The sequence below is a fragment of the Mesocricetus auratus genome, unplaced genomic scaffold, assembly GCF_017639785.1.
Source record: "Mesocricetus auratus isolate SY011 unplaced genomic scaffold, BCM_Maur_2.0 Super-Scaffold_100004, whole genome shotgun sequence".
Lineage (NCBI taxonomy): Eukaryota > Metazoa > Chordata > Mammalia > Rodentia > Cricetidae > Mesocricetus > Mesocricetus auratus.
In genome coordinates, this window is record NW_024429189.1 from 57,698,367 (window position 1) to 57,712,571 (window position 14,205).

The 14,205-nt window shown below is 37.6% G+C and overlaps 1 protein-coding gene across 1 annotated transcript; it reads right to left on the bottom strand.

Annotated features, from left to right (window-relative positions):
- Positions 1 to 2,025: 2,025 nt before the first annotated feature.
- LOC121140202 (olfactory receptor 4C45-like) lies at positions 2,026 to 3,044 on the bottom strand. The gene has a single exon (XM_040744918.1). It carries the CDS (start codon positions 3,042 to 3,044, stop codon positions 2,115 to 2,117), a length of 930 nt encoding a protein of 309 aa, XP_040600852.1. The 3' UTR covers positions 2,026 to 2,114.
- Positions 3,045 to 14,205: the final 11,161 nt, after the last annotated feature.

Below are 14,205 nucleotides of genomic sequence, written 5' to 3' on the forward strand. Positions count from 1 at the left end.
GCCTCCAAAACAATACAGAGAAACCCTTTCTCATAAAACCCCCCAAAAAAGTACATTTCCCTTTCATTTAGTTAACACTGAGACTTTTGTCAAACCATCATGCTAGTTACTGTAGTTAATTTTCTTCCTGAACATAAATTCAAGAGAATACAAGTCACCAGGAGGCTGAAAGAAAGTAAGACAAACAATAACAGGGAGAAAGGAGAAAGGAAAATATATAGAATATATATAATTAAAGATACACAAAAATATAAGACAATTCTTCAATATAACAACTCAAATTAACATGTCCTCAACACCAGAAAACAAAGGTAATAAAAAACCTGAACCTGTGGATAATAGTATCAGTGTGCTTACTAGTTTTTTCTTATTTAAAAATTTTATACATATATACAATGTATTTTAGTCATATCCATCCCCTGCTCTATGCCTCTAGCTTTCCTTGTCCCCTCCAATATATTTCCCATCTCCCTCTCTGCATTATGCTTTAAAAATAATAATTCAAGGTCAAACTAGTGCTGCCCATACAAACATAGATTTAGGGTCATATACTGAAGAATGAACAACTTAACAATTGCCCTGATACCCCCAATAATAGAAACTCCCCCTCCACCAACAGGCATCATGTGTTATTAGCTTATCAGCTAAGACTAGGACATCAGGAGCATCTCCTGATTCTGTGCTTGTTATTGTGTGGGCCTTATGCAGGTAACAGCCATGTCTTGTGTGTAACAATATGCTATGTCCAGAGTCAGCATTCCTCCTCACTCTCAGTTCCTCAGGACACTATTATCTTTAGGGTTCAGGGATCAAGTGGGGAACCTGACTAAGCAGATGATTAGCTAATCTAAGACATAGAAAAGAAACTAATGAAATCAAGTACTAAATACACATTAGACAAAAGAACAGATAGCACCTTCAACAGAGTTCTGGGAAACCTGCATACTTCCATGTAGAAGAATATAACTAGGTTTTCATCTCTGACTCTGAAGACAAATTTACTCCAAATGCATCAATGACTTCCATGGAAGTTCCAAAACTTTGAAAATACTATTTGGGTATTTTGACTAGTTGTGGGTCTATGTAGTAGCCTCCATCTGTGGCCAAAGAAACCTCTTTGAATGGAAATGAGAGCCATGCTTATCTCTAAGGAGAATTATTTGTAACATAGTCATAAGTTACATTGATATGCCATAATGAGCACACCAGTTAACATGTCAATGCAGATGGGGGAAACTTCACAAGGCCCCAACCTAGATGAAGAGATATAGGCAACCATAGATCTTAGAGAGTAAGAATCATTCTTTTTCAGGGATGACTTTCCTAATAGGCTATCTAATACCAGTAGTCATCTCTAAACACATGTACTGATGAACAACACTGGATGGATTAAACAATTCAATACACACACACACTCACACACACACACACACTCCAATAGTAATCATAGAAAAAGACATATAAGTAATTGGAGGCATGAAACAGAAACATGAAGAAATGATAAAAATACAGCATTCAAGTAAGAAATTCTCAAAATAATAAAAAATAAAGAAAATGTGATATGTGTACTGCCATAATATCATTCATTTATAAAAAGAATGATATTTTATTATTTGTAGCAACCTGCTGGAGGATGTGACATAAGGGTAATAACCAGGCACAGAAAGCTAAAAGTCACAAAGTTTTATCGCATTGAAGTTGAGAGTAGAATAGTGGTCATAGAGGCTAGGAAGACAGGGTAAGAGACGTTGGATAACAGGAACTAAAACACGTGTGCATCTGCGCATCAGAGGAACACATACTAAACACTGGGATGTACACACGTCACAACAATTTATTATGTGTTTTATAAGGAACTAGAACCAAGATTAAAAGTTTACAGAACAAAGAAGCCATGATCACTTAAGCAGATAGAAACAATTACCACCATGATTTTCTCATGTCTATTATCTGCATGCACTATCACACTGTTCTCCACTCAGAGATATAATTGCCATTTAATGAAAATTAGGTGGAGTCAGGATATAATTTACCATCATCATTTTAATGATTTAAGAAGGAGAACAAATGTCCATGAAACAGCTCTAGACATCTTAAAACAAAAATCACCAAGCTTATGTATCACCAACTTTCCTCATTTGACCCCAGAGCTTCTTCATAACCCTTTTGACCTCCTCATTTCTGAAAGTATAGATTAAAGGGTTCAACATAGGTGTCACCAGAGTGCAAAACACTGTCACAGCTTTGTCAGTGGGTAAGGAGGTCATGGGCCTTAGGTACAGGTATGAACAAGGTACAAAGAATAAGACAACAACAGTGACATGAGAGGCACAGGTAGACAGGGCTTTGCGACGTCCTTCTGAACTCTGGTTTCTCAGGGAGTAAAGAATTACCGCATATGAAACAACCAGCATAGAGAAAATGAGTAAACACAGTGACCCACTGTTGGCAGCAATCAGTGGCCCTAGAGTGTGAGTGTCAGTGCAGGCCAACTCCAGGAGTGGCATTAAATCACACATGAAGTGGTCAATGGTATTTGGGCCACAGAATGGTAACTGGGCCATAAATAAAATCTGTATTCCTCCATGGATGAATCCCAGAACTACAGCAGCCCCCACCAAGAATGCACACACAGGTTGACTCATGATGGTCACATAGTGCAAGGGCTTGCAGATGGCTATATAGCGATCATAGGCCATGGAAATCAGCAAGATGATTTCAGCGGCAGCAAAAAAATGCTCAGCAAAAAGCTGAGTCATGCAGCCATTGAAAGATATGCTGCTCTCCTCAGAAATCAAGTCATAGATCATTCTGGGTGCTATGGAAGAAGAGTACAAACCATCTATGATGGACAAGTAGGAGAGAAAAAAGTACATGGGCGTAGCCAGGGCTGGGCTGATGAAGATGGTGACTGAGATGAGCATGTTACCTGCCAGTGTGATCAAATAGATTACTAAGCACACAATGAGTAAGAGTTTCTGCAGATCTGGGTCTTGAGTCAAGCCAAGAAGGATGAATTCTGTGACATTGTTCATCCTTTCCATCAGTTTAGCTCAGGCAGTGAGCATAAGGTCATCTAGAAATAAAAAAAAGGTAGACTGTCCCATTACTTATATTTTAAATCCTAAGCTGAAAATTTTTGTCATTTAATTGTTGTAACTGCTGAAATAGAAGTGCTAAATTTTTGCCTTTATACTTAAGATCACTTTACAGATAATCTTGAAGATAAAAATTTGGTTATCTTATACTTTATTGTAACACCACAAAAAGCAAAGTCTTATTAAGGTTGTTGGCTAAAGGTTAACTGTCAATCTTTTTTTTAACCCTTGCTATAGTGTCAAAGGGGACTTTCTTTATTATTTTTTTCCCATGTGGAACAAATATAATGAATCTTAATTTAAATGAAATTACATTTGTGCATGAATGTGAATGTTAAAAGTCTAGAATCTGGAATCTGGGGTGCGTAGTCTCTCATCTGGTCCCCTGGTCCCCTTCCTTTGGTGGAAAAGAAGACCTGGGATCTGAGGTGCTTGGCTCCCACCAGGATGGGAGGCCCATGTCAGTGAGGAGAGATTTTTTTCTTCCCCTTTCTCCCTTTTCCCACAACACCTGTCAGAAAACAAGTGACATAATTTTCTTCCCATAACACCCACATAGATAGAGAGGTCAGCACATCAAGACCCCTCGATACAGGTGAGGAAAATATGCTTGGCTTTTAGGGTGGCTTAGTCCCTGAGTATTTCCTTTTATTCATTGGACCTGTTCATGGTGACTATGTAGTTCATCATTCACACTGTACTTAAAGTTCTAGCTTCAATGTAGCAGCCTGGAAATCGAAAAAGGTGAAAAGCCCTCAGGCTGTTACACACAGGACTTCAGAATCAGTGCATTTAGTGAGAGTACAGGACATAGCAGTTTAAAAGTGACTTCAACCACTCTCAGTATCACCTGATACAGAGTTTCCTACAGATTATTTAATGTTATTGTGTTTCACTCTTTCATTTTCATAGAAAAACTTTGCACTTTGAGCCCACTGTAAGACTACAAGGTCCATTTCAGGTCCACTGAGAACAAATTGTCAGAATTAAGTCAATCTGCTTAAAATTTTTAAAGGAACATAGTTTTCACCAACCTGGGTGCAGTTACATGTAAAGATGTTGCTGTTTGTAGAGTTAGTGAAGTCATTGGTTCTTCCCCTCTTAGCACATGCAGCACAAATTTCAAGAGATTCTGTGAGCTGACATCTCTCTAGACAGTTCTCCAGTATGCTTATTTTCAGTTTGATTATTTCCATTGTAACAGTTTACTCTCAAATGAGCTGTTTTAACCATGGGTCGTATGCACTTTGCCACTTTCCTGAAATGTATTTATAACCATAAGTGTTTCCATAATATGTAAACATTATATTTCAAGTTAAAAGCACTTGAATCAAGTCAAATATCTCAAAGCAGAAAGCATTTGTGTGTTCCATTATAAAATGTATAAATGAATAGAATAACTAGAATGGACCTGGTTTTCCCTACCACTGTGGGCACCTGTTTTGCATCCTACTAGCATATGAACATTGTACAGGGAGAATTTCTTTCATTCCTAACTCAAGTTTTCCTATAACTTACCTCTGCAGAAACTCACTGAGACCAAATAGTGTCTCTTAAACAAATCTTGCTACTACATCTCTAACCATTGGCTCACCAACATCTGGAATTCCTTCTCTCTTGATCTTAAAGAATTGTTTAAATAGACTTTCAGAAAAAATACAGGATCTAGTAATGTTTTGACCTATCAAGAACCCAAAGGACTGATAATTATTTCTGTTGAAATCTTTGCCAAGACAGTAGTCAAGGTCTTCTGCATACTCCCACTTGGTGCCTACAAACTTCATTAGCAGTGACTTATTTTAGGAATGCAGTTGGCACTGAAGTTTAGGATAAGACCTGTGTGCTATACTTTTGAAAATTACTGAATTGTTATAAAAACTTCTGTTGCTAATTATAGCTTTTTGATATTGACCTAGTATATGAAGTAATTTTAAGTATAGTTTAGAATTCAAAAACTGGATTTCTCTCAAAAAACATCAGTAGTCTAAAGAATATTGTTACTTAAAGATTGGAATGACGGTATCAAGAATTAATGGCCCAATTATTGAACAGGATAATCCAGGACACTCAGCTACCACAGACTGAGCAGGATGCTTTAAAAATTCAGAGACACCATTTTTTATCAGTGTGATTGCCTCCCTTGTGTGGTATCCTATGTAACAAAGGAGCATGGATCTTTTTTCTCTACTCCACAAAGAAAAGGTAATGGTTCATGCAATTAGGTGCCATATTCTCAATAAGGAGGCATTGAGAAAGTCACAGTCAAGGCTTCGTGTGTGTGTGTGTGTGTGTGTGTGTGTGTGTGTGTGTGTGTATCTGCATTCGCAGAGTTAAGGAACAGAACCATTCTACAAAACAGATCCCAGTAGCTTCTGAGGTGATGCCAAACTCATTGAACTACCACACATAATTATCTTTCTGTTGATGTTATCAATCTTTGCATTTAAACCAAGGTAATGAACCCCTGGATTTAAAGACCAGTGAATCAAAGCAAATCTTCCAACTCTATTGATATTAGTGAGTATTTGCTGCCTTTGTTTACCACCAATCTTATTCACAGGCCCCTCTATATTTAACAAATTTAAATACAAAGTTTGGTTTCCTGCTATTCAGCATTTTAACATCATTGCAAACCATCTTCCTCATCCATAGACAAGGAATTTTTGTTCTTCGAAACTGTAACCTGTAGCACAGTAAATAATTGACCCAGAGACAGATACTGGGGTTCAAGCTTCAAGCTGAAATGGCAAGCCTATTGCCACAAATCCTCAGAGGCAAAAGGCTCTCAGATCCTGTCTCCCTCTCTATATTCCTTCTTTACCCAGCCATATCACTCCTGTGCTGGGATTAAAGGTGTGTGATCCCAGGTGCTGAAATCACCTTTGTTTAAGCTGTTTCTTTTTGGACTTGTGTAGCCTTGAACTAGAGATCTGTGTACCTCTTAATTCTGAGTCCTGGGATTAAAGATGTGTGCCTGGCTTCTATGGCTAATTAGTATGACTGATGCTGTTTTGATCTCCAATGGCTTTAATAAATCATGAACAATATATCACCACAGTAATCCTTAATCATTGTCTTACTTAGGGTTTCTGTTGTTGTACAGAGACACCATGACCATAGCAACTCTTATAAAGGAAAAAATTTAATTGTGAATTAACAATTCTGAAGTTCAGTCCACCACTATCATGGGAGCATGGCAGGGTATAGGCAGACAAGGTGCTAGCTACATCTTTATCAGGAGGCAACAGGAAGTCAGGTCAGACATTGGGCAGTATCTTGAGTATATGTAAGATCTCAAGTCTACCTCCACTATGATATAATTCCTCCAACAAGACCATACCTGCTACAAGAAGACCACACCTCCTAATAGTGACACTCATTGTGAGATTATGGGGCCAATTACATTCAAACTACCACATTCTCACTTGCTGGCTCCAACTAGCTTATAACAATATCATAATGCAAAACACATTTAGTCCAACTTCAAAAGTCCCCACAGTCTATCACAGTCTCAACAATGTTCAAAAGTCCAAAATTCAAAGTCTCTTCTGAGATTCATGCAATCTCTTAACTATAATCTACTATAAAATCAAAATAAAAAACCAGAACCAACATATGACACAGGATATACATTACTGCTCCAAAAACTAGGGACGGAGGTTTAGTGAGGAAATAACAAACTAAAACAAGACAAAAGAAAAATGAACTGGGCAAACTCCCCCCTCTGTGTCTCCATGTCTGCTGTCAAAATGCTCTTCAGATCTAGCTCTGCTCAGCTTTGTTAACTGCATCACCTAAGCTTTTCTTTAGCTCCTTTTCACAACTTGCAAAGTTAGATAGCTGGGATCTTGCCCTGAGGTCACCACTCCCTTTGTCCCATTCCTTAATCTGTTTATCTCCTTGAACACAGGAAGTTAGCTCCATTCAACTTCCTGTTGCTCTTTTTCTCCTCAAAGTTTACATTTTGTCATTTACCCTGCTCAGCTTGCTCCTTTTCATTATAATATTCATTAGAGTTACCACTAATAATCACCCAACAGAGGATATACTAGGCTGTTTTGAGATTTCTTCTGCCAGCAGTATTAATCCAGAACTCTCCACAATTGCAATGGTTACTTGTTATCCTATTCTGGAGTTAATATCTATAATTTTCTAAAACTGGAGTTAGCAAAAGTTGTATAATATTTGTTTATACTGTGAAGATACATCTTTGAAATGGCGCCTTCTGATTGGCTTAATAAAGAGCTGAATGGCCAATAGCTAGGCAGGAAGAGGTTAGGCAGCACTTTCAGAGACAGAGAGGAATCTGGGTAGAAGAAATATTGGGTAGTGAGCCAGACACAGAGAGGACACTGGAGATGCAAGATAAAAGAAAGGTAAAATCATGTCGCAGAACAAAGACTAAAAAATAAACAGCAGAAAGGCACTTAAGGAAGTACTCAAAACCCTTAACCATCAGGGAAATGCAAATCAAAATGACTCCAAGATACCATCTCACATCTGGCAGAATGACTAAGAATGAAACTAATGAGGATAGCTTATATTGGAGAGGATGTGGAGTCAGGGGAACACTCCTCCACTGCTGGTGGGAGTGCAAACTTGTACAGCCACTTTGAAAATCAGTATGGCAGGGTCTAAGAAAACTGGGAATCAGTAGTCTACCTCAAGATAACACTCTTGGGCATTTATCCAAAGGAGACTCAGTCACACCACAAGGACATTTGCTCAGCAATGTTCGTAGCAGCACTGTTTATGACAGTCAGAACCTGGAAACAACCTAGGTACTCCTCACCCAAAGAATGAATAAGAAAAATGTGGCACATTTACATAATTGAGTACTATTCAGCTATAAAAAATGAAATTTCAGGCAAATGAATGAAACTAAAAAAAAACCTGAGTGAAGTAACACAGACTCAGAAAGATAAACATAGTATGCATTCAATCATGAGTAGATATTATAATAAAGAAAAAGATAACCATACTAAAATCCACAGCTCCAGGGAAGCTAGGTAACAAGGAAGACCCTAAGATGGACACATGAATCACCTAGGAAGAGAAATTAGTGGATATCTACTGGGCAAACTGTGAGCAAGGGAGTGGTAAGGGGGAGGGAATGGGAATGAAAACATGAGAGAATGAGATGGCCTAGGTGGGGAGGGTAACAGTAGAAGAGCAATGAAAAAGATATCATTTTCCTTTTAATTTTTCCTGCATTTTTTAAATTTAAATTAGAAAAAAAGTTTGCTTCACATGTCAATCCCAGTTCCCTCTCTCTCCCCTCCTTTCCTGCCCCACTTCAACCCTCCCCCAACCCCTCCTCCAATCCCCACTCTGCTCTCCAAGGAGGGTGAGGCCCTTCATGGGGATCTCTAAAGTCTATCATATCATCTGGAGCAGGACCTAGGCCCTCCCCCGTGTGTCCAGATAGAGCCAGCATCCCTCCATGTGAAATGGGCTCCCAAAATCCATCTGGATGATAGGGATAAATGCTTATCTAGTGCTCATGGCCCTAAAAGATGCCGAGGTCTCCTTACTGACACTCATGTTCAGGGAGTCTGGATCAGTCCCATGCTGGCCTCTCAACTATCAGTCTGGGGTCTGTGAGCTCCACCTTGTTCAGAAAAAGATATCTTAATAGGGAAAGCCACTATGGGCTTAGGGAGAAACCTGGTGCTAGGGTAACTCTCAAAAATCCACAAGGAGGACCCCAACTAAGACTCCTAGCAATAGTAGAGAAGATGCCTGAAGTGTCCTTGCCCTGTAATAAAATTGGTGAATCCCCCAACTATGATCATAGATCCCTCATCCAGTAATTGGTGGAAACAGACTCAGAGATTCATAACTAAGAACCAGGCTAAGCTCTGAGAATCCAGACAAAGAGAGAGAGAGGAGGCAATATATGAGCAAGGGAGGTAAAGATCCTGGTGGAAAAATCTACAGAGACAGCTGAACCAAGCTCATGGAAACTCATGAACTCTAGATCTACAACTGTGTAGACTCCAGGAGACCAAACTAGGCCTTCCATATGTGGGAGACAGTTGTGAAGCTTGGACTATCAGAAGGGCCCCTGGCAGTAGGATCATGATACAAACCTGGTACATGAGCTAGCTTATTGGAGTCCATTCCCTATGGTGTGATGCCATGATCAGTCTTAATTCATGGGAGAGGAACCAGGCCTTTCCCTAACATGTTGAGCTAGACTATGCTGACTCCTCATGGAAACCCTTACCTGTGAGGAGGAATGGGCTGGGAGTGGGCTACGGGGAAGATGATAGGGGTGAGAGGAGATGAGGGGAGGTGGGAGGAGAGGTGGGAGAACTGTGGTTGAAATGTAAAATGAAATAAAATAGAAAAAAACATGGGCCAAGTTATTTTAAAAAGCTAGATGAGACAAGCCTAAGCTAAAGGCCAAGCTTTCATAATAATAAGTATCCAGTTCATTATTTGTAGGCTGGCAGTCCAAAAACAGTCCGACAAGAATGCTTACTACATATGGCATCCAACATAGGGAAACATATTTCCACATAGGGTCTGAGAAAGCAAAAAAAAACAAAAACAAAAACAAAAACAAAACAAAAAAAAACCTTCCAAACACACAAACATGGACCTGGACATGACTTCCTAGTCCCACAATCTCTCAGGTAGACCACAATGGCACATGGAGACATAGCTCCCTGCTGCTACCTGAGGGCCTGAGCCAGCTACTGCCATGTGCAGAGTCACTTGACAGGTTTTAGGCTTGGCTCACATGGTCAAAGAAGGCTGCGGGCACACAGTAAAATATTTCAGACTGAGAAATCCTTTAAACACGTACAGTAAAAAAAATGTATATAGACAGTTATAGAAAAAAAATAGTTTAGGAATAACAGCAAAGTCTTTAAAGAGAGAGTAAACTAATATAAAAAGTAAGCCACAGAAGGATGGGAAATACACAGTGAGTCTGCGTCTTGTATGGTCCTCTGTTGACTCTGAATTCTTTGAATGTTGATGAGTGATGGCAGCTGCTGCAAGATATTAGATTGTGGAAGGAACTTGTAGCATGAATAACAAAAACTCAGAGACAGATATTAGAGTTAAAGACAAAGATCAGATAAGCAAAGAGGCCAGCAACCTGAGAATTCTCATCTCTACCAATGCTCAAACTAAAGGGGTGATCCTGTCCTCAGATTGTATCTCTGGACTGTACTGGTCTCCACCAAACCCCTGCCTCCCTGTCTCTCTGAGATTAATCTCTGAGATTAAAGGTGAGGGATCTCAAGTGCTGGGATCACCTGTGTGTGAGCTCTCTTTCTCTTTTAGATTGATTCACTCTCATGTAGCCCAGGGTGGTCTTGTACTCACAGAGATCCATCTGCCTTTGTGTCCTGAGTGCTGGGATTAAAGGTGTGGCTGCCAATGCCTGACCTCTATGACTAACTAGTGGTTTAGGTGTGTGGCTAACTAGTGGCTTAGCTCTTAACTAGATATGTGACTAACTAGTGGCTTAGCTTTGCACTCTATCTTTAGGCAAACTTTATTTGTTAGGTTACAAACAAAATATCACTACAGAGACTGATAAATTAAACAAGCCTATGTACTTTAGGGATGTCTTGGCTCCAAAATGGAAGTTTAGAATGGGAAATGTGTTGTGTTGGAGAAGAAGTTATACCTTTGATCCACAAGAAACAAAAAGTTTTTCTCTTCAAAATTAATAATGATCAGATTTGATTGGGGGAGAATGTAGCAGCATCTTGCCTGTGAACCTATAACAGTGACCACACCCCTTTGGGCATGGCTTCAGGTACAGATAGAAGCAGAAAGAGAAACGCATGAGGCATGGTCTCTCTCGTGAGCTCTCTTTATCTTGGGTCATGGATCTGATCAGAAAGGCAGAGAAACATTGCGGTGGTTCTTTATTGTTCATTGTAAGTTGTTCCCCAATAAAACACCCATTTATCATTTATCTTGGGTCTAGCAAATTAATTAGCCCCCTCTCTCAGTGGAAGACTTCCTGAGGATCTTGGCTACAAACATGAAGGAAAAAGCCAGTAAAGACTACAGGACACATGATGAATATGCTGATTCCACAACATGGGAACATCTCGGAGACTGGATGAGACATGATAAATCTTGTTAGCTACAGAATCCTAATGACTTATTTATACATTCCATCATTTCATATGTCGTGGATAGAGATTTATATTACAGTTTGGTTATATAGTCCAAACAAACTCAAAATTGACAGATGTCTTTTACCTGCTCAAACATAGAACAAAAAAATCTTTACCTGATTTGTGTACATTGCAAATTTCATCCTTGTGTTAATGTAGATATATGTTATCTTTAAAAGTTTATGTGGTTTTTTTTCAGAAAAAAGAACCAGACATCAATAAAGACAAGTATTCCAGAAGATCCAGCCTCTCAGAATGCTTCTGTTGCAGTTTCCTCAAAATTCTACATCCAGAACACCTTCAAAGCTGCTAGCTGAGATAGTTCAACCTCACAGACTACCCAGCCAAGACTTTAGGTAAGCTCTACACTTTCCCATCACATACAGACTGGTCAACAAATGATATAGCTAGCTCTCCCAAGGTTTGACCATTCTTCCAGTTTTCTCATGATCCCCTAAAATTGCTGTCACTCCAAGACAACAAGAAGCAATCTAAAGAACATGATACCGACATTCCCAAGAGAGAAAGTGAATAGGTATTGGTCATTTGGTGTGCTATAGATGCATGTCATCATTTAGAGGCTTGGCTACAAGCTATTATTGCTCATGATCAATAAAAACACTAAATAAAAAGATTATATTCAGGGATCTCTTTCTAAAGCAGAAAGAGGGAATACAGTATAGAAATAATGGGATAAAAGGATGGATTGTTGAGTCTACTTTTGAACAACCACTAGTGTCAAGTACTTTACATTGGTATAGATTTTATACATTGACACAAATTTAAGGTTATTTTTGTTATACTGTATATTTGTTTCTACCCTTGTTTAAGGTATTGTACCTATGCAGCTCATTTAAAAACATAGTGTAAAGTGTTCATCCTTAAAAGCTATTTAGGATAATAAAAAACACAGGTTAGTAGTTAGTCATCTATAGCAATCAAAGTATGCTTAATACTTCACGCTTATCCCAATTTTAATTAAGTTATTTGTTTTATTTATTCTTTGTGCTTTTGTTTTGTTTTTTGTATCTTTGTATAATCTGTATATTAATCCTCTTTCAGTTGTATAGCTGTCAAAGATTCTCTCCCTACTCTGTGAATTCCCTCATCATTTATTTTATTCTTTTCCTTTGAACATTTACTGAATTTTATTTTCAAACTTTCCATTATTAATTTATTTTTTTCCTTTTCTTTTTTTATCTTCTCTAACTCTGGTCTTTTCTAGAGTTTCCATAATTTCTTGTATATTAGACACCTCTTCTTTTTTCTCTCTTTCTTTGACTTCTTGTTTGTCTCATTCAATTACTGTTTTGACATATACCCAAAATATCTCATAGCTTCTTAATACATCAGAGATGTAAGTGTAAGACAAGAAACTTTTAAACTGTAACAGAAAAGGTATAGACATACTTTCTGAAAATTATTCTAGTAGCACAGGAAATAATCCCAATATTAGACTAATGAATTTGTAAAGTACAAAAGAAAGTACCACAAAGCTACATAAACCATCAGTACAATGATAGGACAGCCTACAGGAAACTATGTTTCAAAGGGCTACATCTAGAAAACATAAAATTCCAAAACTGAAAGAGAAAAAGTTAATTAATCAATAAATGTACTAATGAGCTATACTATTCCCAAAACAGAATTATAAATAAAAATAAATACTTGAAGAAAGTATTCAACATGCTTAACCATCAGTGAAATGATCCTATCAACATTATTTATAATAGATGAGATATGGAATCATTTTAGTTTTCCACCAAAGTATGAATGAATGAAGAGTGACACAAAGAGATCCCGTGTGTGTGTGTGTGTGTGTGTGTGTGTGTGATGCCATTGCATCTTTAACATGAAGTAAACATTGTCATTTGAAGCAACACTGATGCACCTAGAAGGTATAAGGGAAAGAAATCAAATGAAATGTAAATACCATATGATCTCACCTACATATGGGTGTTAAAATCAGCAATGTCAAAGACATAAGAGTAGAAAGGTGATTGCAAAGGACTTAAGATAGATTAATTCTGGAGAGGCAATGTACAGTTAAGTGACTGAATTTAGTGATTCTATATTACATACTTGAAATTTTCCATGAGGGTGGATGTTTCTTACTGTAAAAAAAAGTTAGCCAGAATGCCAAATTCCTTATTAAGCTTGCTTGCTGTCATTATGTTATATTGTGTGCAAATAAAAGAAAGTCAATTACCAAATCTTAAATTTATATTATTTTTATAAAATACATTAAGATACAGTTTGAAAGAAAACCAATATTTAGAGAAAAGTAGTTTTAAGGTTTCCATTAATGCTCTCATCACTTTAGCAAGAAAGAATGAATTTTCAGAGAAATTTTAATACTTTCAAGAAAATTGAAGCTGCTTCTGTGGTATTACATGAAAAAAACATTAAGACATATTTCCACCTTAAAGTTATGTCACTTTTATATAATTGTGGTATTTATATTTCCTAACCCATAATAACATGGAAAAAAGAATGTCACCAACTTTCTTTCTAATTCAGAGAATATAATTTCCCTACTCAACATTTTTTCCAATGATGTCTCTCCAGAATATCTGCTTCCAAGACAAATCCGTTCCATCAAAAGATATAATTAATCCTATGAGAAAAACCAACAGCTACAAGACAATGCCTCTGCATCTATGTGGGCCTTCTTTAAATATCTGCTTTTGCTGTTACTATCTCCAGGTCAGGATTCATCATGAGTAGAGTGATTTATCTTAATTTATTTCCCCCACACTATCTGCCTTCTGCCCTGCAAGAACAACAGTTTTACATTGACTATCATTTCTCTATATAAATCTATTAAAAATTCAAATCTCAAGTTTTTTGTAATATTGTTTTGGATTAACAAAGACTCAACTTTTGATTTCATATCAAATTTTCTAAATGATTCTTTTTCTAAGTGTGGCATTTGCTTCACATTGAAATTGATTATT